At 44.3% G+C, this 20937-nt stretch overlaps 1 protein-coding gene and 1 long non-coding RNA gene across 2 annotated transcripts in view; one reads left to right on the top strand and one right to left on the bottom strand.

The window, feature by feature from the left end:
• WNT2 (Wnt family member 2) overlaps positions 1-19394 on the top strand; it is a 43931-nt gene extending 24537 nt beyond the window's left edge. Inside the window, exons 4-5 of the mRNA XM_086396780.1 lie at positions 191-455; positions 18293-19394. Of these exons, the coding sequence (XP_086252906.1) occupies positions 191-455; positions 18293-18522 (495 nt within the window). The 3' untranslated portion in view covers positions 18523-19394. The remainder of the gene's footprint in view (positions 1-190; positions 456-18292) is intronic.
• Positions 5384-10561, bottom strand: LOC147374304 (uncharacterized). The gene is made up of 3 exons (XR_015162625.1): positions 10275-10561; positions 6435-6505; positions 5384-6259 (listed from the first exon to the last, which is right to left on the bottom strand). It is a non-coding gene; the product is annotated as an uncharacterized LOC147374304 (long non-coding RNA).
• Positions 19395-20937: the final 1543 nt, after the last annotated feature.

Below are 20937 nucleotides of genomic sequence, written 5' to 3'. Positions count from 1 at the left end.
GTTAATTTACAATGTGTTAATTTCTACTGCACAGCAAAGTGATGCAGTTATACATATATATGCTTTCTTTTTCATATTTTCTACCATAATGGTTTATGGTCACTTCCTGATTGCTTGGAGGTAAGAAAAGTGGCAGCGTGTGTGTACATTTGAATCTGCCTCCACTGAACTCACCTGTCCTTTCCCACAGGCTGTAAAGAGGTTCTTGAAACAGGAGTGCAAGTGTCATGGCGTGAGCGGTTCCTGTACCCTGAGGACCTGCTGGCTGGCCATGGCTGACTTCAGGAAAACGGGCAATTATCTCTGGAGGAAGTACAATGGGGCCATCCAGGTTGTCATGAACCAGGATGGCACTGGTTTCACTGTGGCTAACAAGAGGTTTAAAAAGCCAACGAAAAATGACCTCGTGTATTTTGAGAATTCTCCAGACTACTGTATCAGGGACCGAGATGCAGGTAAGTTCAAAACACTTTATTCAAAGTACCTAATTCTTCCGAGAATCAGCACTCCTCAATTTAAGTGCAGTACTGTATTTTCCACCTGCCAGTCCTCTAAGTGCAGCCTACTGTCTTCAGGTTCAAAGCTCAGGTTCTTCAGCATTCATATTTTAAGTGCACAGAAAGCTTTCCTAAGCAACTGGAGAAATTCACTGATAATGTGCAGATTCTGGAGAAATGGAACCCAACAAGAATGTACGTGTCAAAAAGTCAAAATGTGCAGATTAGCAAAAGTCCTCAGCCTGGGCAGAACTCTAACTGGTGGGTTCATGTCCACTACGTATAGAAGCCCAGCATCTTCCCTGTGATTTGACGCTCAGGGGAGGACAGCTTTGCAGTATATCTGCCCCTTTAAGTCCCACCTTTGTGATTATGGAAGAGGGTCCCACGGCTTTAGAGTTAGCCTGTTCTGAAATCCTCCATACTTCACACTCCCTTGCTCTTTCCAAAATGCTCTGAAGTTGCCAACTACTTGAAAGCAGGAATTCATCCCCACTGGCTCAGCTGTCGGAGAGCAGTGGATGAGGGCTGCCTAAGAGGCACTTGGTTTATTAAAGCCACACCCTTCCCTTGCTGACGGCACCTTCCCTGTCCTGAACTCACTCAGAGGGCAGATCCGTCAGCCTCAGTACAGCAGTTGCCACCTGTGGGCTTTACACATGTGCTTTTCTCCACCTCTTGCCCCTCCTGGTCAGCCGTGAACTCCGGGCTTAGCACAAAATCCATGCAAAGACTTTGATACAGAGTAAGAATGAGCACTATGTCTCAGTGGAGAGGAGGTGATGGGGAGCCCACAGCCAACTTATCTCAAGCCAACTTCTCAGGCTTAGTAGAAAGCAAGGGAATTCATTACCAGGAAAAACATCCTCAAATTCAAATTCTGAATTTGTTTTTCATTCCAAAGTAATTGCAAAGGAAACAGTAAAACAGAGCAGACGTCAGCAGCTCCTATCACAGGTCTGAGCAGGATTATCAGGGGATGTCACAAAAAGTCCAGAGCCTCTTCTTTGTCCCCGAGTGGTTGAATTGCCTTCATGGTTTGATGAGCTGGTTCTTTGCAGCCCTGGAGCACGTTTGGACATGCAGCCCCTGGATTAATAACTGCTGAGCGAAAGGGCCAGATGCTGTGCCCTGCTGCATTCCTCACGTGCTTTGCGACCTCTAACAAGTCATCCTACCTGTCAAGCCAAAGTTTCCACCCAATCCCCAAGAAACTTGTGTTTTGGTACAGGAGGGTCCCAGAGGTGTGGGTTCTTTTGTGCTGTTAACTAGCTGCTTAACTTCAGACTGCTCAGACAAGCATGGGGCTGATGACATCAGGATCACTTTAGGAACAATGTACTGACTCCTGTGTACCAGGTACTGCTCTAAGACCATTGCACACATGGTCTTATTTAATCCTTAGAACCACCCTATGACATCAGTGCACTGGAACTGATTATTGAAGAAAAAAGACAAAAATGATTAAGAATAGGGTGGCTCCTAGTTGATCAACATCAACCAGGAACCAAATTCACCTCTTATATTTTTGAGATCAGTTAAGCACCCTGGATATCACTGTCCCTATTGTACAGATGAGAAAGTGAGTAACCAGCTCAAGATCTGGCTGGTCTTGGAGGGGATCAATGTCCAGTTGTCTGACCCCATGGCCTGTGCTCCTAGCCCAGACATTACAGCTTGCCCCTGTCTTTCTCCCAGGGCATGTATGTGAAAAGACGGGTGAAGCATGAACCTCACGTCAAACATAAGAGGACCTGCTTCCCCTGGACATCTTTTCTGGTTTTTTGAATTGAAGCAGTTTGCACAGTGAAGCAGTTATGCATGATGACCATTTAACTGCTACAGATAGATAGAAAGACCTTACTTTCTCTTCACAATGGGGAGATTCTGAATTGAATCCCTGCTGCCTCTTCAGGATACTAAGTTATTTTTGCATACTTTGCTTTTTATACTCCCATATATTAGAACATGATTCTGTTTCTTGACCCTAAAATAGCAAACACATTTGCAGTACCCACCACATATTAGGGCTTGATCCATATTCTCTCATTGAGTAAGGTGGGATGTTATTATCCCACTTCATGGGAGGGGAAACTGAGGCTCAGACAGATTATGGATTTTTCCCAAGGACGCTAATGGGTAAGAGGCAGAGCAGGGACTTGAATCCAAGTCCTTCCATCCTTGTAACTATTTCACTCTGCCTCCAAATGCACCAGCCACAAGGTCTACTGCTGCGGGTCCAGACTTTCTGAGGGAGGTTATATAATTTATTCACTCTCTTAATTTATTTCCCTTCTATTTTAGGCTTATTTTAGCTTCTCTGACTTAAAAAGATTTGAATTTGGTTCTGGGTTGGTCTTGATTTACCAGGAGCCACCTTGTTATTTGTTTAAGTAGCCAGTTCCATTGTTTTAGATCAGATTTCCACTAAGATTCCTAGATTATTCATAAATTGAACTATACTTAAGGCCTTTTCATTTTAGCTAAGCCTAGAAAAATGCCAAAGTCATCTATGAAAACTTGCAATATTTCTTTTTAGTTCTGTTGACCGTCAGATGACTGTTTTAGTGAAAATATGATTTAGGGTGTTTGATATTATGTGGAGAAATTTTGGATTGCTGACAGTATTTTTTCATTGTTCATATCTGGACAAATAACACTTACAAATAACACATATATGAGATGCAGATTTTCTCTGAGACAGCCTCCTTTAACCCAAACAGCTGCTGAGGGCCTTGCCCTGGTCTGTATAGAGATGAGACTTTCTCCAGGCTACTTTCTTCTAGAGACTTCTGTGGTATGTACTCTGAAAAGTCGGTCAAAGTGTGTAGTTCTGAATCTTCCTGGAGTGGCTCCCAACTTTTGATTGTGCAGGCAGTGAGATATGACAGAGTCTGAGAACTGTGAGAAGGGGAGATTCCTGAATCTAACTCAGTGGCATTCCTTCTCTGGGCTCCCCGCCTTCATCTGGGTCAGTGCTAACATTCTCTGCTGTACATTTTAAGAAGCACTCACAGTTAACGAGTCAGGACACCACTGAGAGAGTCTCTCCACATGATTGCACGACATCAGACCTGCTTTATGGTAAATGGAACATGTTCGAAATGAGTTGATGTTGTTCAGTTGCTAAGTCGTGTCTGACTCTGAGACACCATGGACTGCACAAACCAGCTTCCCTGTCCTTAGAAATGGGTTACCATCAGAGTTATCCAGGCTCCAAAGTAAGTCAGAAGTTTTCAGTAAAATTTAAATCAAATACATTTGTGTGTGTGTGTGTGTGTGTATATATATATATATGCATTTGTGTGTGTGTATGTGTGTGTGTGTGTGTATATATATATATATATATTCACTCTTAAAATTGACACTAACTTTTCCCTTGATTTCATCACAAACTACCCACTCTGCTGTACTGTGGTCATTTTATCTTGCCTTTTTAAAAAAAAATATCATGTACATTTAATATTCAACTGATTGGACAACTTCCCTTCGTCAGCACTTAGAAAAGCAATGGTGGTGAGAAGACTGAATATTGTCAAGTCATAGGTATTTGGAATTGGCAGACTTTACTCTTGCTAGTTAGCGGCTTCTTCCTGTTCAAATCCACTCATAATCTGACTGATGTGAGCTGGCTTGTTTTGTCATTTCAATTTGTGAAGTGGATAAAGTCTGTAGGTCTAGTCCACTATTTTCCAAAGTGAGGGCTTCTTCAGAGACCTGTTGGATCAGAATCTCGGGGTTTTTTTCATGAGATTCTGTATGCTTTTCACACTCAAGCACATCAAAGTCTGAAAAATCCATAAGGTTTCCCTGGTAGCTAAGATGGCAAAGAATCTGCCTGCAATGAGGGAGACCCATGTTTGATAAATGAGTCGGAAAGATCCCTTGGAGAAGGGTATGGTTACCCGCTCTAGTATTCTGGCCTGGATTCCATGGACAGAGAAGCCTGGCTGGCTACAGTCCATAAAGTTGCAAAGAATTAGACACAACCGAGCAACTAACACTGTCACTTCACTTTTCAGGGAATCCACAATTCCCTGATTTTCTATAAGTATCAGGTACAAAGAAATCTTACTGAGAGATTTTTTGTTGTTGTTAAATATCTGATCTCTTACAAAGGAAAAGAAGTTTTTCTATTTGAAAAGCTCTAAAAAAATGTCACTCAAAAACATCCCTGCCCTGACTTACACAGTATAAGAGGATGTTCTTTCACATTAAGGCAGTTTTTGGGACCCTCTTTTACTGGGAAGAGCACTCTGAAATGATTTCATCCATCAAAGCTTCCCTTGGAATCAGCTTGACGGAGATCATCAAGACAGCCCTTTAGTGAAGGCCTGAAACAATGATATCAGGACTAGTGGATTTTGGTGAGAATTACAGAAGGGTGAGTCAAGACCCTAGGGTATTCTGTCTGAAGACAGACCCAAACCTCAGGTTGGAAAGGTTATGGGAACTTTGGGTGAACTCCTACTGAGAGTCAGGCCTTGGACTGCAAGCCTTGTGTGCATTTTCTCTAAATCTTCACAGCAGTTACCTCTATTTATAGAGAAGGAAACTGAGCCTCTGAAAAGTTAACTTGTCCAAGATTTTGTGGCCTGTAAGTGGTAAACAAAACAAAATAAATAAAATCAAAACAAAATTCTATACTTTTCTTACCTTACTTCCTGAAACTTGAGAGTAGCGACGGGGGGCTGTGTAATAAAAAGGCAGCATGAGGACATAGAGCATAACAGAATGAGGTGCCCGCAGAGCAGGGAGCTGGGAGGTGGGGAAACTTCAACCGCATTCAGCTTAGACTGCCTAGAAGCCCCATTCAACTACAAGCCCTTTCAGATTTGGAGGGTGTTAATGTCTTCAATTGCTCCTAAGAAATGATAAGCTCGAAAACCTGTAAAGGAGGATTTTCTTATGGCAACAATAATGACAAAAGACATTTTTTACCCCCCAGTCTTCCACTGAAGAAGCTGAGTGCTCCGATGCTCAACTATAAATACTTCCTAGAGATTCGGAGAGCAGGTACAGCTGTGTGATGCTGTGCATGTGACATTTTGCAGACTGAACTGGAGGCCAGATCTAGGAACTGGGCTTTCGGGGATGGGTGGTTGTGTGGTTATCTCCTCTGGTTATTGCCCCTGGCATCTGTAAATCAAAGAAGCCCTTAAGTTAGAGATAGGTGCATCTCTGGCTAAAGAATGCCGCTGTCTCTCCAGAGAAGGCCTGCACCTAATCACAGACCACTTGCACTGCTTATTCTGTAAAAACCCTGACCTGGGCCAGAGGTCACCACGAGGTCTCCTCTCCCACTGTAGAAAACAAGCAATCCTCCTGTCAAGTTCAGAAAGCAAGTGGAGTTCACCAGTTGTTTAACTTGTTACTGAAAGCCTGAGACAGGTTTGCCTTGCTGTCTAGAAGTAGAACCTTCCTATAAAGACTTTCATAAGCCGAAACGGCCAAAAGCGAAGAAGTGATTGCCTTAGAACACATCTTGCTAACAGATGCACAGAGCCCATGGAGATAAAGCATGGACACTCCCAAACTCAGTTCCGCGTGATGGCGCCTTGATACGGAGATGCTGAGTGCAGGTCCCAGGGAAGGAGCTGAGCAGGGCCACTCTTGCTGCTCCAGGTGGGTGCTGCCTCTGTACCCGCTTGCTCCAAAAACAAAGGCTTGGTGCTACTTTCACTGTTCGCCTTTTTCGGTAAAGCAAAAATTCTCTTGGGATTTCTTCTGGTTAGCAAAAATCGGTACTGATGTAGGACTTTCTGCAAAGTGAAATGCATAAAGTGAACTTCCTCAGAAATCAGAGAACAGCTTTACCTGCCTGACAGCTGCAGGCTGTGAACGATGTGAGTTCTTGGGTATCATGGTTCTTCCCACATAAATCATATTAGCAAACAGCTCAATACCTATGGGAACACAACCCCATCCAAGGCTTACCCAGTCTGGTGTTCTAGACCTACACCGTGGTGTGACTAGCTTGCAGAACCTCTGAACTCTGTGGTTATGACCTGATAAAAAAAACAACAACAACAAGAGAACGCCATGTCAGCCAATAGCAGTGGGTGGACCTTATTTTGATCCGAAATGTACAATTCCCACCAGGATATCTGAGGTTCCTCATCTCTTCATGGAACAAATATTTATTAAGCCCCTTCTATATGCCAGAAACTACGATAAGCCACAGGAATGCAAAAATGAGGTAGTCAGAATTGGTCTTTGCCCTCATGGCTTCATAGGCCTCTCCGTCCTTGTGGATGACCCAGGTGGGTGGCGGGCAGGGGACACAGGCTAGGTGCTAGGAAACCCTACCTGGGCCAAAATGTGATTTTCTTAGGTTTCAGTTCTCACTCCACTGCTCTATTATGAGGTTTTACCTTACATTTGTCACTTTGAAAATTAATAAGTTTTTTATCCCTTTCTATGTTAAGCTTTATTGTAGAAATTTCATGATATCTAAAAAAGTGCTAAGACAGCTAGAATAGGCGAGAATGATACGAAAATATATTGGTGAGGTTTTTAAGTCACCATTTTCACAGTAATTGTTGATTGATTATCTTATATAATGTATATCAATATTATTTGCTGGACCCTCAAATTCCTGGTGGCATATAATGCAGATAGCCTATCCCTCCTTCTTATAACACTATTTCCTTGACCTCTGTAACACCACAGTCTCCTGATTTTCCTCCTGACCTGAAATTGGTCTTTCTCAATTTCAGTTGTTAGTGTCTCCTTGTCTACTTCTAAACCTTGAAGATCTTCAGGGCCCGATCTAGTCTCTTCTCACTGGTTCCTCTGCATTTTCTCTCTGGGTGCGCTCCTCCACTGATACGGTTCTAACTGCTATCTCAGGCCTCATCTGTGTCCTCTCCTCTCTCTTCGTTCTGTATTCAACCCCCTGCTTAACAGCTCCAGCATGCTCATGTTTTTATCAACCTACTTCTGTTAGAAATTGAGCTCTAGATTTGTCCCATTCCCCAAACATGTTTTCCCCAGGTTTCCCCTTCTCAGAAAATGGCATGACTGTCCATGCCATCGGTCAAGCCATAAACCCACACATCCTTTGTCACACTGCTTTCTCACTTCCACATCTGGTCCATCACCATGTCCTCTTAAAATGTTCAGAGGATCTATCACAGAAAGCCTTCTTTTTTCATTCCTAGAATGTGCCAGAAGTTTTTATTTGTTTAAATATTTGTTCACTACCTGTCTGTCCCACTGGATTCTGACTCCATGATGGCAGGAACTATTAATATATCTGTCTATTCACCACTGAATCCCTGGCACCTAGTACATAAACATGTGTTGAACTAAACTGAATGGCAAGTTATAAACAACATAAAATATGTTCATCATATTAGCTGGATACTTATGTTGGTGCAGTGTCTAGCTTAAAGATAATTCGTTTTTTTTCAGCATGTCTTCATTCATCACTGATTATTTTATAACACACAGCCTATGAAAATTCCCATTTAAGCATAAGTGTTAAATGGAATTTTTCCTCATATTCAAGTGCATTAGTGGGGCATTTACAGAGCCTAAGATGCTTCTGGCTACCCATTTCCTTGGATGAGATAAAAGGTCTTAAATAAAGGCAGCAGCAGACTCTGTATGTTACTTTTAGCTGCCACCAAATACTCAGTTCTTTTACTCTTTGGGGGGCCTTTTTCATTTACTGTTATCAGTGGGATTACAGGCTAGTTCATCAGATTTCATTGTTAACATACCAAAATACCTTTTACAGCCAATGCTATTTTATAGTATAGACATGACCTGTAAATCTGCATTTCCTTTTAGAATACAAGCTTGCTAGAATTACGTTTTAGGATACACTAAAAAGTACCCTGATTTGACACTGACAATTAGATTGAATTTGTGAAGTTTTTTTAAAAAGATTTTTTTTATTTCAAAAAAAAAGAAAATATAATTTTCTTATTTCTAAGTCTTTGACATAACTACTAACAACAAAGAATTTATCAAGTAGATATTCTTTACTTTTTTGGAAATAGAAAAAAAATGTTTCTAATTACTGTATTAATGTGTGATTATTTCTAATTACTATATTAATGTGTTACAAATAAAAGAATGTTAAAGTGCTTTAAAATAATGTATCTGCATACTTCTTTTAAGCTTTCCCCATGAAACTTATTTTGTGCTGCTGTGGTAAATCTCTTCTTAAAATTTGCAAATTTCATATGCCTATGAATTTGCAAATTTCATATAATAAAGAGCCCTGCATTATAGATTAGGAGATGGATGCTGCCTATGATTATTTCTACTGATTACTAATTGGGTAGTATTGGACAAATTCACTTCTCTGGATCTCTTAAGATATGTATCTCACTTAGAAATTCCTAAGGTTCCTATGACTCAATCTACGAATGAATAGTTTATTAATTAATCTTACTCTAAGTTTGCAATAGCAGAACCTGAATCTGATGCCACAGACTCTCCTGTCATTTTTAATTTCTATGTATATGTTTAATTTACATAGATTACATTAATGTAATTTAAATTACATTACATATGTTTAATTTCTTTGTATATGTTCTCTTTATATATCAAGTGAGATATTTCAAATAAAAACCAGGCTCTCAGCTCCTCTGTCCTCACCACAGTGCCCCTGGGTGAGCCCTTCCTGGAGAAGTATGCCCCTGTTTGGCAAGGGAAGGTTGATATTAATTTGTAAGAAATTGATTTTAGTACTTAATAAATCAGGAAGTATGTGTTTACCATCTGAGTAATATGAGACCTACTGCAGTCCTTAGGGAACAAGATGTATGAGAAATCACCAAACATTTCAAAACAGTGTATGAGCCCTACAGCCTGATGTGCTAACATTACAGGACTTGGGAAGATGGTCCAGGTGGGCTTGGAGCGGACAGAGAGTGCTTGATGTAAGGTGCTGAAGTAGGCCCTGAGTCTTGAGGGGTGGGAAGACTTTCAGTCTAAAGGAGTGAGGGGAAAGTCCCGCGCGGCAGGTGAGGGTAACTCTCTAATAGTCTACATGGCTGTGACATCAGAAAGTCACTTCAGTAGGACAGTGAGGAGTCAGCTTGATGAGGGTGTGGGTGGAGGGTGTTGGGAAATAAACTTGGCTTAGGCTAGTTAGCGCCAGATAAAACCTTGAAGAGTCTGACTCAACAACTTTAATTCTAGGATAGGATTCGCTAATTTAATGGGACGCTCTTTCCTGTGCCAGTCAAACCTTTCCTAGTGATTATGAGAATGCTGAATAAAATGCCTTGAGATAAGTGGAGAGACATTGTCCCGGCTGTAGCTTTACGATCCTTGATGCAAGGAAGGGGGAAGCCTTCCAAGCAGATGAATGTGCGGCCTCTAACATGTGCTCTTTAACATTCTTTTCTTCCCTCGATAAATCTGTGTTGTGAATGACAACATGTAAGTCAGCCAGAGGAGAAACAGCCTATTGGATGACGGGCTTAAGCGAATCTTGCTTTATGCCCTAATGGTCAACATATGGGCTTCTGTCAGCCTGGAGGGCAGGAATTTCCAGAGATACAGACCCATCCAGAGAGAGATAGAGAAAGCGCCCTTCCTCCAGGTCCCTGAGGTGTGGGTCTGGGAACTATTAGCACAAGCCCCCCATCCTCCTCTGCTGTCAGGAAGATGCATGTCAGTGGAGACAGAAGTGTTTCTGCGCTGGGAACCCTGACTCCATTATTAATTTTATAGCTCTGGGGATGGCATGCTTGATTCTGTAATGTTCCTTCAGCCTTGCTCCACCGAAGGTGTGTTATGTGGTCCCAAACTTACACAATTTAGAAGCTCCAATTCTTTATCCTTTTCCCTCATGGGTTTGTGAGCTCTTGTGTGGGTCAGGATGAGGACAACACCTGTGGGAGGAGAGAGGTGGATCTGGCTGGAACCTGCACCCTCCCATGGTTGTAGACAGCCTGGATCTCCCGGGCACTGACTCCAGGCAGATGGTCTGACTACGGCGTAGTGTGAAGACGATGGGTCTGCTGGGCCTGCGTTCTGCACCACTCTGGGCACTGAGATCTGTACCCAGCAGGCCATACATCTGGGCATATTTCACAAACCTAAAGCAAAGGGAAGTCAGGGAAAAGAGTTTCCAACTTGGCACTTCTGTTCAGTGAACTGAGTAAATCAAAGTGTAGTAAGAAATAACACTATAAAGCAATGTAAATAATATTTTAAATAAGCATATCAAATCTGAAGCATCTAAATATATGTTTATCCTTTTAGCATATCAGTTTGGGAGGCTGATATTAGGGCCATTACTCAAAAACATTTTTAAAATTTCTCCTTTGAAGGATTTTTAGAGCCAGCCACACAGGCTGTTGTAGACTTTGTATGATGCAAATATGTGACCAATTTGGCATTTGGAAATGGCACAGAGAATCTCAGAATGAAGTCTGAGAAGAGTTAGGTCAGTGATCAAGTGATGCCATTTCATTTTAGTGAGATGCAAGTTGATGCTGTCTCGTGCTCAGCCACTTCAGTCCTGTCTGACTCTTGGAGTGCAGCCCACCAGACTCCTTTGTCTGTGGGACTCTCCAGGCAAGAATACTGGAGTGGGTTGTCATGCCCTCCTCCAGGGGATCTTCTGGACCCAGAGATCGAACCCGTGTCTCCTGCGTCTCCTGTATTGCAGGTGGATTCTTTACCGTTGACCCACTGGGGAAGCCCAGTTGATGATACAGGCTTTTCTAAACCAGAGAATTCAGCGTAGAGACGCTCCTCCCAGAGTCTCAGTCACATCAGTGACATACATTAGAACCCCCTTGAGGGCACACATGTTTTAGAGATGTATACCCTGCTATTACAAAGTAATCAGTCCGTCTATTTCCTCAAAAAGGTGACAGGAATTCAACAGGAATATTATAAAGGAAGAATGCAGCATAAGCTATAAGTACCATGCTAACCAGCCTTCTTTACTTTCTTACATAACTATATGTCTTAATTGTCAATGACATATCATGTGCTGGAGAAAAAGTTCCCCTCCAAAAGAGCTATATGTCAGGACCTTTGCAAGTTCATCAGTTGATAAAATAATGAAGGGAGAGAGCAGGAAATAGGTAGAAGCACTGATCACATACTGTTACACATGAGCCAGCTTTCTGGGGCCTATTTCCTATTTTCTGGTGGGACATGAGGCCCAATCACAAGGTCCAGACCTCCATCTCTGGGCTCGGATACGCCTTCTCCAAATTCTGACCCCGCCACCTGCTTGCCGTGTGATCACTTAACCTCCCTGACCTTCTCTTTCCTCATTTCCAAAACAGTGATGATAATAGTACCTACTTTGTAAGTACTTATGAGTATTAAATGAGATAATGCAGGCAAAGGCTTATCACAGGGCCTGGCCTGTAAAAGTTAAATATTGGCCCCAGTTATGAACAAAAAGAAGAGAAAGAGGATAAGAAAAAATGTAGAGGGGGAAAAAAAGAAAGAAGAAAAGGGGTAAAAGAGAGGAGAAAAGAAAGGATGGATGAACTTCAGCTCTATCTGGCTTTGAAAATGTAAAAACCGGCCCTTTTGGGCTTAAATCTGGTAGCGTAGCTGGTTTTATTTGTGGCCCAGGCAGGGGTCATCAGATCATGTAATGAGTGACTCATTATTTAATAAGTTGGTATATAATTTAGAATAAAAGTCTAAAATATATGTCCCAAATATTCAGAACTAAACAAGGAGTCAGATCATATAACTCAGTGACTCCTTTTCATACACATGAGCTCACTCTCCCACACACACATGCACAAATGCATAGTCTTGATTCTTTCTAAGGATGATGGTGATGGTGATGTTTTCTGTCTTGAAAGAGTAATGGGAGGTCCCGAAGACAATAGAGGCCTACTGCTGTCAATCATACTAAGTCCTTATTCTAATTTTGATACAGGAAAACAATACCAACAAGTTTTATATAGCTCTGCACTCTGGCAAATGCTCTCTTCAGGGTTTTGATGACATAGCTCTGTTGTTATTTAGTCACTAAGTCACGTGTGACTTTGCAACCCCATGGACTGCAGCACTCCAGGTTTCCCTGTCCTCCACTATTGCCTGAAGTTTGCTCAAACTTACGTCCATTGAGCGGAGAAGGCGATGGCACCCCACTCCAGTACTCTTGCCGGGAAAATCCCATGGCTGGAGGAGCCTGGTAGGCTGCAGTCCATGGGGTCGCTAAGAGTCACGACTGAGCAACTTCACTTTCACTTTTCACTTTCATGCATTGGAGAAGGAAATGGCAACCCACTCCAGTGTTCTTGCCTGGAGAATCCCAGGGACGGGGAGCCTGGTGGGCTGTCTATGGGGTCGCACAGAGTCGGACACGACTGAAGCAACTTAGCAGCAGCAGCAGCAGCTTGTCCATTGAGTCAGTGATGTCCTCCAATCATATCTTCTGCCCAAATTACAGCAAGTGTCAGAACTTCCCTTCCTCCCTACAGTCTTCAGATCTAATGAGATCCAAAGCCCAAAGCAGAGCGGTTGGCAGTCTGTTGCTAGGCGGCTCCGCCTTCCTCTCAGCCAGCCTGTCCTGGTGCTGCTCATCCCCTAGAAGGTCTGTGGCCGCTCCAGGCTGCAACCTCACAGCACTCTCACATCAGCAACTCTCAACCTTCTGTTCAGAGTCTCAGTGTTTTCCAGCATTCTGTAGCTAAACACTGAACTGCTGAGACAACTCAGTGCCAGAGTCTCTGTCTCTTTTTCTGAAACCACTTCTGAGTTTAGCTCTTGCCGGTGGCCATCGCTCTGTCTGCTCCTCTCAGAGTTTGGACGATGTGGAGATTCCTTCACTGAGTAGCCGTCTGTCCAGATGGAGTCTAGTCCAGTTGCTGCATTTGGGGAACAAAGCCCACCAGGGCCATTACTCAAGGCTGAGCTAGACCACCAGCGTAGACCCCCTTATGCTCGCAAGCCACCAGGGGACGACCACCGCGTGTGATGTCAGTAAAAGGCCACAGTCTGATTCAGGAAGGAGACATTTTGTCTCTCTGTCCTGGCCCCTGTGCCCCACAACCCCAAAGTGGGTAAAGAATTCGAACTGCATTTTAATGGATTTATATTCTGATAACAGCATATCAGCAGAAGTGAGGAATGTTTATCAGTGTGCAGGGCTTATGAACAAAACACAAAAAAGGTAAAAATTCTGAGTCTCCTGTGGACGGCAGGTGAGAACACTTTTCACACCTACTAGGGGTCTCGTTCACACCCCGGGCTTCAGTTGCCATTCAGCAAAAGATGTCCTAATCCGTGTCTCCATCCTGACCTCTCTCCTGAGTCCCAGAGGATTTTTAGTGACCATTCCTACCTGGATGGGCCACATTCACAGCCAACTCGACATGCTGCAAACTAAGCCCGTTATCTCTCCTCAAAGCCTGCCCATCCCAGGTGTTCCCCACCTCTGAGAAACCCTCTCACCTGTTGGTCCAGTCAGCCCGCACATCCTGAGATGCTCCTCCTCAGCATCTCTCGAGTCTGTTAGCCTCTCCCATTCGCACACCATTGTCTCCGTCCAAGCCACATCATGTCCTGCCCAGAGTTTCACTGGTTTCTAACTTGTCTCCTGGCCTTCACCCTGGCCCCCTGCAATCCAGTCACCCCTGGTGATTCTTCTGAAATGCAAATCAGATCACGTCACCCTTTTAGGGAGCACCCACTGCCCTTGGCTAACATGCAAACCCCTGAGCCTGAGACACAAGGTCTTTCCCAGGCAGCTTCTGCCCACCTGACTGGCTCATCTCCGGCCACTGCCGTTTGAGCGCTACCTTCTCACCGAAGTGAACACCCTTCTGCTCCTCACACATTTCCACGTCTTTGCACATGTGGCTCAGCTGCTGCTTCCTCTGCCTCCTCTTCCTCTTCCCCTTTCTCTTTTCTCATACCGCAAAGTGCATGTATCCCACATGTACAGCTCAGTGAATTCTCAAAGAAGCACCTCTGGGTATTAATAATATGTGCCCAGATCAGGAACTTGAAGAGAACAGTATTCTGGAAGTCTCCTTTGCGCCTCTTTTCACCACAACCCACCAAAAGACGTGACTACCCTGACCTCTAATAGCATAGTTTCCCCATTTGCGCTTTATATAACGAGCACCCACGCACGGTGCATCAGATGCGTGCTGCTGCACAACAAACTGCCAATCAACCTGCCGGGCTGAAGTCGCCCTGAAGTCCCGTCTTCAGCCTCATCACTTCTTTTTTTATTACTATTTTCTCTTTCTGAATGTACTCTTTGGCTGCACTGGGTCTAGTTGTGCCGTGTGGGATCTCTATTGTGGCACACAAGCTCTTGGCTGCAGCATGTGAGATCTGGTTCCCAGGCCCCCTGCACTGGGAGCACAGAGTCTTAGCCTCTGGTCCACCAGGGAACTCCAGGCACACCGCTCCTTTCACTTCATCATCAAGCTTCTCGGTCCCCACCCGGCCTTTCCTCCCCACTGCGCCCTCGCATATTGCCCCAGAGGCAGCTCTCATTAAAGCACACTAGTTGCCTCCCTTATTGTTGAACCGAATGAACAGTTTTCAGTCTTTTCCTACTTGACACATTATTACCCCCTACAACTCGTCCTTTAATCCAGTGAGTCACCAAGACCCAGTGATCCTTCCCCTTTAACACCTCATGCATTTGTCTTCTGCCCCCACTCATTATCTCTTGCCTGGACTGATCCAAAGGACTCAAGACACCACCCTGCCCCAAGCCACTCTTTCAGATTTATCATTTTGACATATTTTTCTCTGAATAAAAATCTGGACTGGCTCACCGCCCACCATGCAATAAAGTCCTAATTGTAGCAAAGCAGGAAGACTCTTTGGCTCCAACCTCCCTTTCCGTGTTTGTTGCCTAACATGCAACCTCTGCCTCGGTCACGTTGAATCTACACAGTCTCTTGTGTACTTGACCTCCAAGTTTCTACTGGGAGGTTCTCTCTTGCCAGAAAGGCCTGTCACCCCATTCTCCCTTCAATCTTCTATTCATCCTTCATGTCTTATATCTAATGCCACCTCCTCTACAAAACCATTAACAGCTCCTTTTCTGATCCTGTTTGCTACTATTAATATTAATAAATATCATTATGATAATATGCTTCATGCACTCTCCCTAGAACATAAACTCCTCAAAGCAGGCAGGATCTTTGTTTTGTTCATTGACACAGCTCAAGCTCCCAGAACTAGGCCTAGCACATAGTAGGCACTTTTGTTAAACACTCGTTAAGTGAATGAATGAAGTGAAGTGTTAGTCACTCAGCTGTGTCTTACTCTTTGTGACCCCCATCAACTGTAGCCTGCCAGGCTCCTCTGTCCATGGGATTCTCCAGGCAAGAATACTGGAGTGGGTAGGCATTCCCTTCTCCAGGGGATCTTCCCCATCCAGGGATTGAACCCAAGTCTCCTGCATTGCAGGGAATTTCTTTACCATCTGGGCCCAAGTGAATGAACGGTTAACATTTATTGAGCACTTATTATGCCAGGCGCCTCCAAGCATAATCTCATTCCATCCTCACCACAGCCCCTGAGGAAGGAACTGTTTTTATCCCAATTTTGCATGGGAGGAAACTGAAGCTTAATGAGATTAAGTAATTTATCTTACTTAATTTACCCAAGGTCACACAGTCATACATGGTAAAGCTAGGATTTGAACCCTGATCTGTCCAAGCCCTAAATAACCTCACTCTATTGTCTTGAGCTTTATGGTGCTATTTTCACAAAACCCTACCATTGGCTATAGAAAGTCTTCAGCAAATGGAGCAGTTATCTTGAAGTAATGGAAATACCTCTTTACATATTTATCTCTTCCTTGTATTATGAGTTTCCTGTGAATCAGAACTGAACTAAAATCCTAATTATTTTATTTCCTCATCATCACCACCAAAACCCCAAGTAGCCACACAATGTCTTACACATTTGCATTCACTAAATATTTACTGAAGTAAATAAATGGGTGTGCTGTTAAGAGGCAGCATTTGGCAGTGAGTCCTTTCTGCACAGTAATTCTGAGTACTGTCCTGATGGTCGCCCCGAATCTGGCTGCTGTCTCTTCTAACCCTTTGCTTCTTCAGCATGATGTAGGCTCCGAGCCATCCCTGGCTGACCCACCCGCCACCCTGACCCCAGCCCTTTGCCATCCTTCCTGTCCTTATGAAATTCCCCTGCCTTTCTTCCTGCGGTCAGTGGCCTGATCACGCAGAGCAAGTCCTGCCCCTCCTACTCTTCTTCTTGACCTCATGCCCTGCTTGAACCTGGCTGCTTCTCTGGTCATTCTTGACAGGCAGGGCAACATGACATTTATATAGATAATTGGAACACAGGGTGGAATGTGATAAACAGAGTCACGAGGCACCGGAGGAGTTATAAAGAGGGAGAAATTCCTAGTTAAATAACGGAGCAATGGAAAATGAAGTCACTGTCTTTTTCATCCTGATAAAAGTTTTTGTTTTGTTTAGTTTTTCAGTAAGAGTTTAGCTTCTCTAGGTTTGTAGATTATATAGGATTGTCAATCACAAGTAATAGAAACTTGAGTGGTTTACGCTAAAAGGGGAAATTTATTACAAGGATACAGGGTGTCTAGGAATCCAAAAGCTGGAATGCAGCCAGACCTCCGAGAGAAATGTCCAGAAAACAGTCCAGCATCTGGGCAGCGTTCTCATTCCATGTCTTGTCCTCACTGTCTCTGGACATCTGTCTCGTCTTGTCTGTGTGATGTCTTCTCACCCACAGACCACATCATGGTACACAGCTGCCAACAGCTACCGAGTTTACACTTGGAGTTTGTACTGTCTCCATCGGAAGAACAAATCCTCAGGGAAATCTACCCGAGTGGCCCAGTTCAAGTCAGTGCCCACCCCTGGCCCAGTCACCTGCTGCTGACAGAGAAGACTCACGTTGCTTACATTGCTGCCAGGCGCCCTGCTCTGAGCACAAAGGATCACTATGAGCTGAGCAGGCTCTACAAATGTCCACTACCCTTGGTTCTGCTGTCTGATAGCACTCCTGTAAAAGAGTTCTGAGTGCTTCCCCACGAAAAGAACAATTAAGAGGCTTCCTATCTTTGAGATTCTTGGAGAAACAAATACATAAATATGAATTGCCATGTAGCAAGCATCATCCTAAATAACGAAGACAATGTCCACTAGTCATTTCTAACAGGCTTTTTATACCAGTTTTGTTTATCAAAGACCTAGAATCCTGTCTTCAACCAGGTATCTCACACACATCTCAATGGCCCACTAGACCAACACACAAAAGATAAACCAGGCTGAGCATGGCTCCCTCCTCAAGGCCTTACACAAATGGTGCCCACACATCCCCTTCAGCAAGCAGAGCTCTCTAACCTTTCCTAGAAGCCAGTGTAATCAGGTCCAGGGAGGCAGAATCTCCTCCCTTGCAAGAGGTCCATACCCTGACAGATTCCAAGAGAGCTAACTTTGGCCACTGCTTCCTTAGTGCAGTTTAAGGTCAGGAGAGGGAGGATCAGGACAGGTCCTTCTTTCATTCTGATCTGGCCTTGGCCATCCAGTGACCCATCAGTCCAAGGCTGGGTAAGGGTAAGCAGAAAAGTCCATCCAACTTACAGTGGCAGTGCTGGAGTCAAGATGCCCAGGACAGCCCCAGGGCTTCATGTCCATCCTTCCTGGATGTGGCCCTTGCTGCCATTGCCTCCGAGGCTGACACGCGCTGTGTGGTCCAGCCCTGGGCTGTGGTGAGGTGGCATCGGGGCCCAGTCCTGGAGGATGATCTCGGAACCCTTCCTTCAGAAGAATGCTGTATTCCACCCATGCTAATTCAGTAACATGCCCTGACCTGTCTTCCAGGCTCCCTGGGTACAGCGGGCCGTGTGTGCAACCTGACTTCCCGGGGCATGGACAGCTGCGAAGTCATGTGCTGTGGCAGAGGCTACGACACCTCCCACATTACCCGGAAGACCAAGTGTGAGTGTAAGTTCCACTGGTGCTGTGCCGTGCGCTGCCAGGACTGCGTGGAGGCCCTGGACGTGCACACGTGCAAGGCCCCGAAGAGCCCCGAGTGGGCTGCTCCGACATGACCCCAGTGGAGGCTATCATCCAGCTTCCCTCCCGCAAGGACTCCATTGGATCTGCAAGGATGCTGGGCCTTTGGGTTCTCTCTGGGAGATACTTCCTGAGGCACAGAAGCCCCTTCCCCCTCCCTGGGGGGCCAGGACAGGGGCCACACGCTGCACACTAAGTCTTCCCTATTTTCTCTGACTTCTGGCATCCTGGGACATGTCTCTTCCTGGTCACAACAGGTTGTTAGAGGAGCGGAGGGGCCAGGTCACTGTTTCCACCCCCCTCAACATTTCCTCTTTCTAGAGCAGATGACTAGAGAGAAAAAGTGTCTCAAATGAGCTTCCTCTGTGTTTTTCAACAAATGTTCACAGTTAAGAAATTCTATACTTCTCTCTGGAGGGTAAAGTAAAGAAAGCAGAATCAGTCCCCACTGATTTAACTTTAATTCTTGAAAAGACCAAGCAAGGCTTTTGCCTGATAAAGTGATTTTCACAGCCTGCTACCTCTGGGGTAATCAATCGGTAATTGGCTGGAGAAAAATGGCTTTCAATAAACTTCAGGTTTCAAATGCATGTATTTCAAGGCATTTGTTGCCATATTAAAATCTGATGTGACAAGGTGGGTCTGTTGTCCATTGGTACAGTTTGGAATCTGTGCAATAGCAAAAGCCTCAGAAAGTGACTGCTTTGCATTACTGTCCACTCAATATAAAGAACCTTTTAGGGAATGAGATTTGAAGAGAATTAAAAAGGAGACTTATGATCTGGCAGTATTCTGTAAGTACTGGGTGAAGATGGAGGGAAGTAGCGTAGAGAGTGGAAGGTTAGAAAATGTGTCTGTACAACATGATAAGGGGGAAAGTGGGGAATAAAATTCCTACTTGGTGTGATGCCTGTGGCCCATGGAATTTTGTAACTGAAATGGCTTTGAAAATGAACACTTTTGAAATGACAAGACCAGGGAACCAAATTGCTGACAGAGAGGTTTCCAAAGCAGTCATGCCCAGACAACCTCTACCATAAGCAGATGCCTAAAAGTTGTCCACATACACAAGGGAGCATCAGCCAGTACTCATCTCCCTTCAAGCACACCGTTAAAGACCTGTCATGTTTAACTGTGTTATTTGATGTTTATATGACGACAAGATACCCTAACCTAAAGCAAATGACACGTAACTTTGCTTATGAAGTTGGTAACTCTAGTGTATTATATTGCAAACAAATTATAACTTGGAGACTATAGTTAAGGGACCGAGCTGTAATTATGGAAACATCAATAAGCAAATTGTGGCGGGCTTCTGCCCTAAACCAAAAATTGACATCCAGGGGAAATGGAGAGGCTGCCTGCCCTACTTAATGTATCAGATGAAAGAAAGGTGAAATACATGAAGGTACTCCTTCTGCCCTGTCCAGTTAGCGTCTAGATCTAAATGTGATCTCTTCACACAGCGACGCTAACTAACAGGATGGTTCCCTTCAGGCATCTTGTGTCAAATCACTGATGCTGCTCATCCTTGGATATTTTGGCTTTCACGTTCTCTGTCCTTGCTTTAGACAGGACATTTAGACCAAGGCTTATAGATAGCAACCTTATGGAGTGTTTTGTCATAATGATATTTGCCCCTTCAGTTTCAGTTCAGTCCCTCAGTCGTGTCTGACTCTTTGCGACCCCATGAACTGCAGCATACCAGGCCTCCCTGTCCATCACCAACTCCCGGAGTTCACTCAAACTCATGTCCATTGAGTTGGTGATGCCATCCAACCATCTCATCCTCTGTCGTCCCCTTCTCCTGCCCTCAATCTTTCCCAGCATCAGGGTCTTTTCAAATGAGTCAGCTCTTCGCATCAGGTGGCCAAAGTATTGGAGTTTCAGCTCTAACATCAGTCCTTCCAATGAACACCCAGGACTGATCTCCTTTAGGATGGACTGGTTGGATCTCCTTGCAGTCCAAGGGACTCTCAAGAGTCTTCTCCAACACCACAGTTCAAAAGCATCAATTCTTTGGCACTCAGCTGTCTTTATAGTCCAATTTTCACATCCATACATGACTACTGGAAAAACCATAGCCTTGACTAGATGGACCTTTGTTGACAAAGTAATGTCTCTGCTTTTTAATATGCTGTCTAGTGGTCATAACTTTCCTTCCAATGAGTAAGCTTCTTTTAATTTCATGGTTGCAATCACCCTTCTCAAAAATGACAGGATTCATCTCTTTGCCCTCACTGCCAAATCCTAAAAAAGAGTGAAGTCACTCAGTCATGTCTGACTCTTTGTGCCCCCATGGACTGTAGCCTACCACGCTCCTCTGTCCATGGGATTTTCCAGGCAAGAGTACTGGAGTGGGTTGCCATTTCCTTCTGCAGAGGATCTTCCCAACCCAGGGACTGAACCTGGGTCTCCCGCATTGTAGGCAGATGCTTTACCATCTAATT

Source organism: Bos grunniens, chromosome 4, assembly GCF_055505025.1.
Source record: "Bos grunniens cultivar Pamir isolate PY7600 chromosome 4, Bosgru_T2T1.0, whole genome shotgun sequence".
NCBI classification, from domain to species: Eukaryota; Metazoa; Chordata; class Mammalia; order Artiodactyla; family Bovidae; genus Bos; species Bos grunniens.
This window is presented reverse-complemented; position numbering and strand designations above follow the sequence as displayed.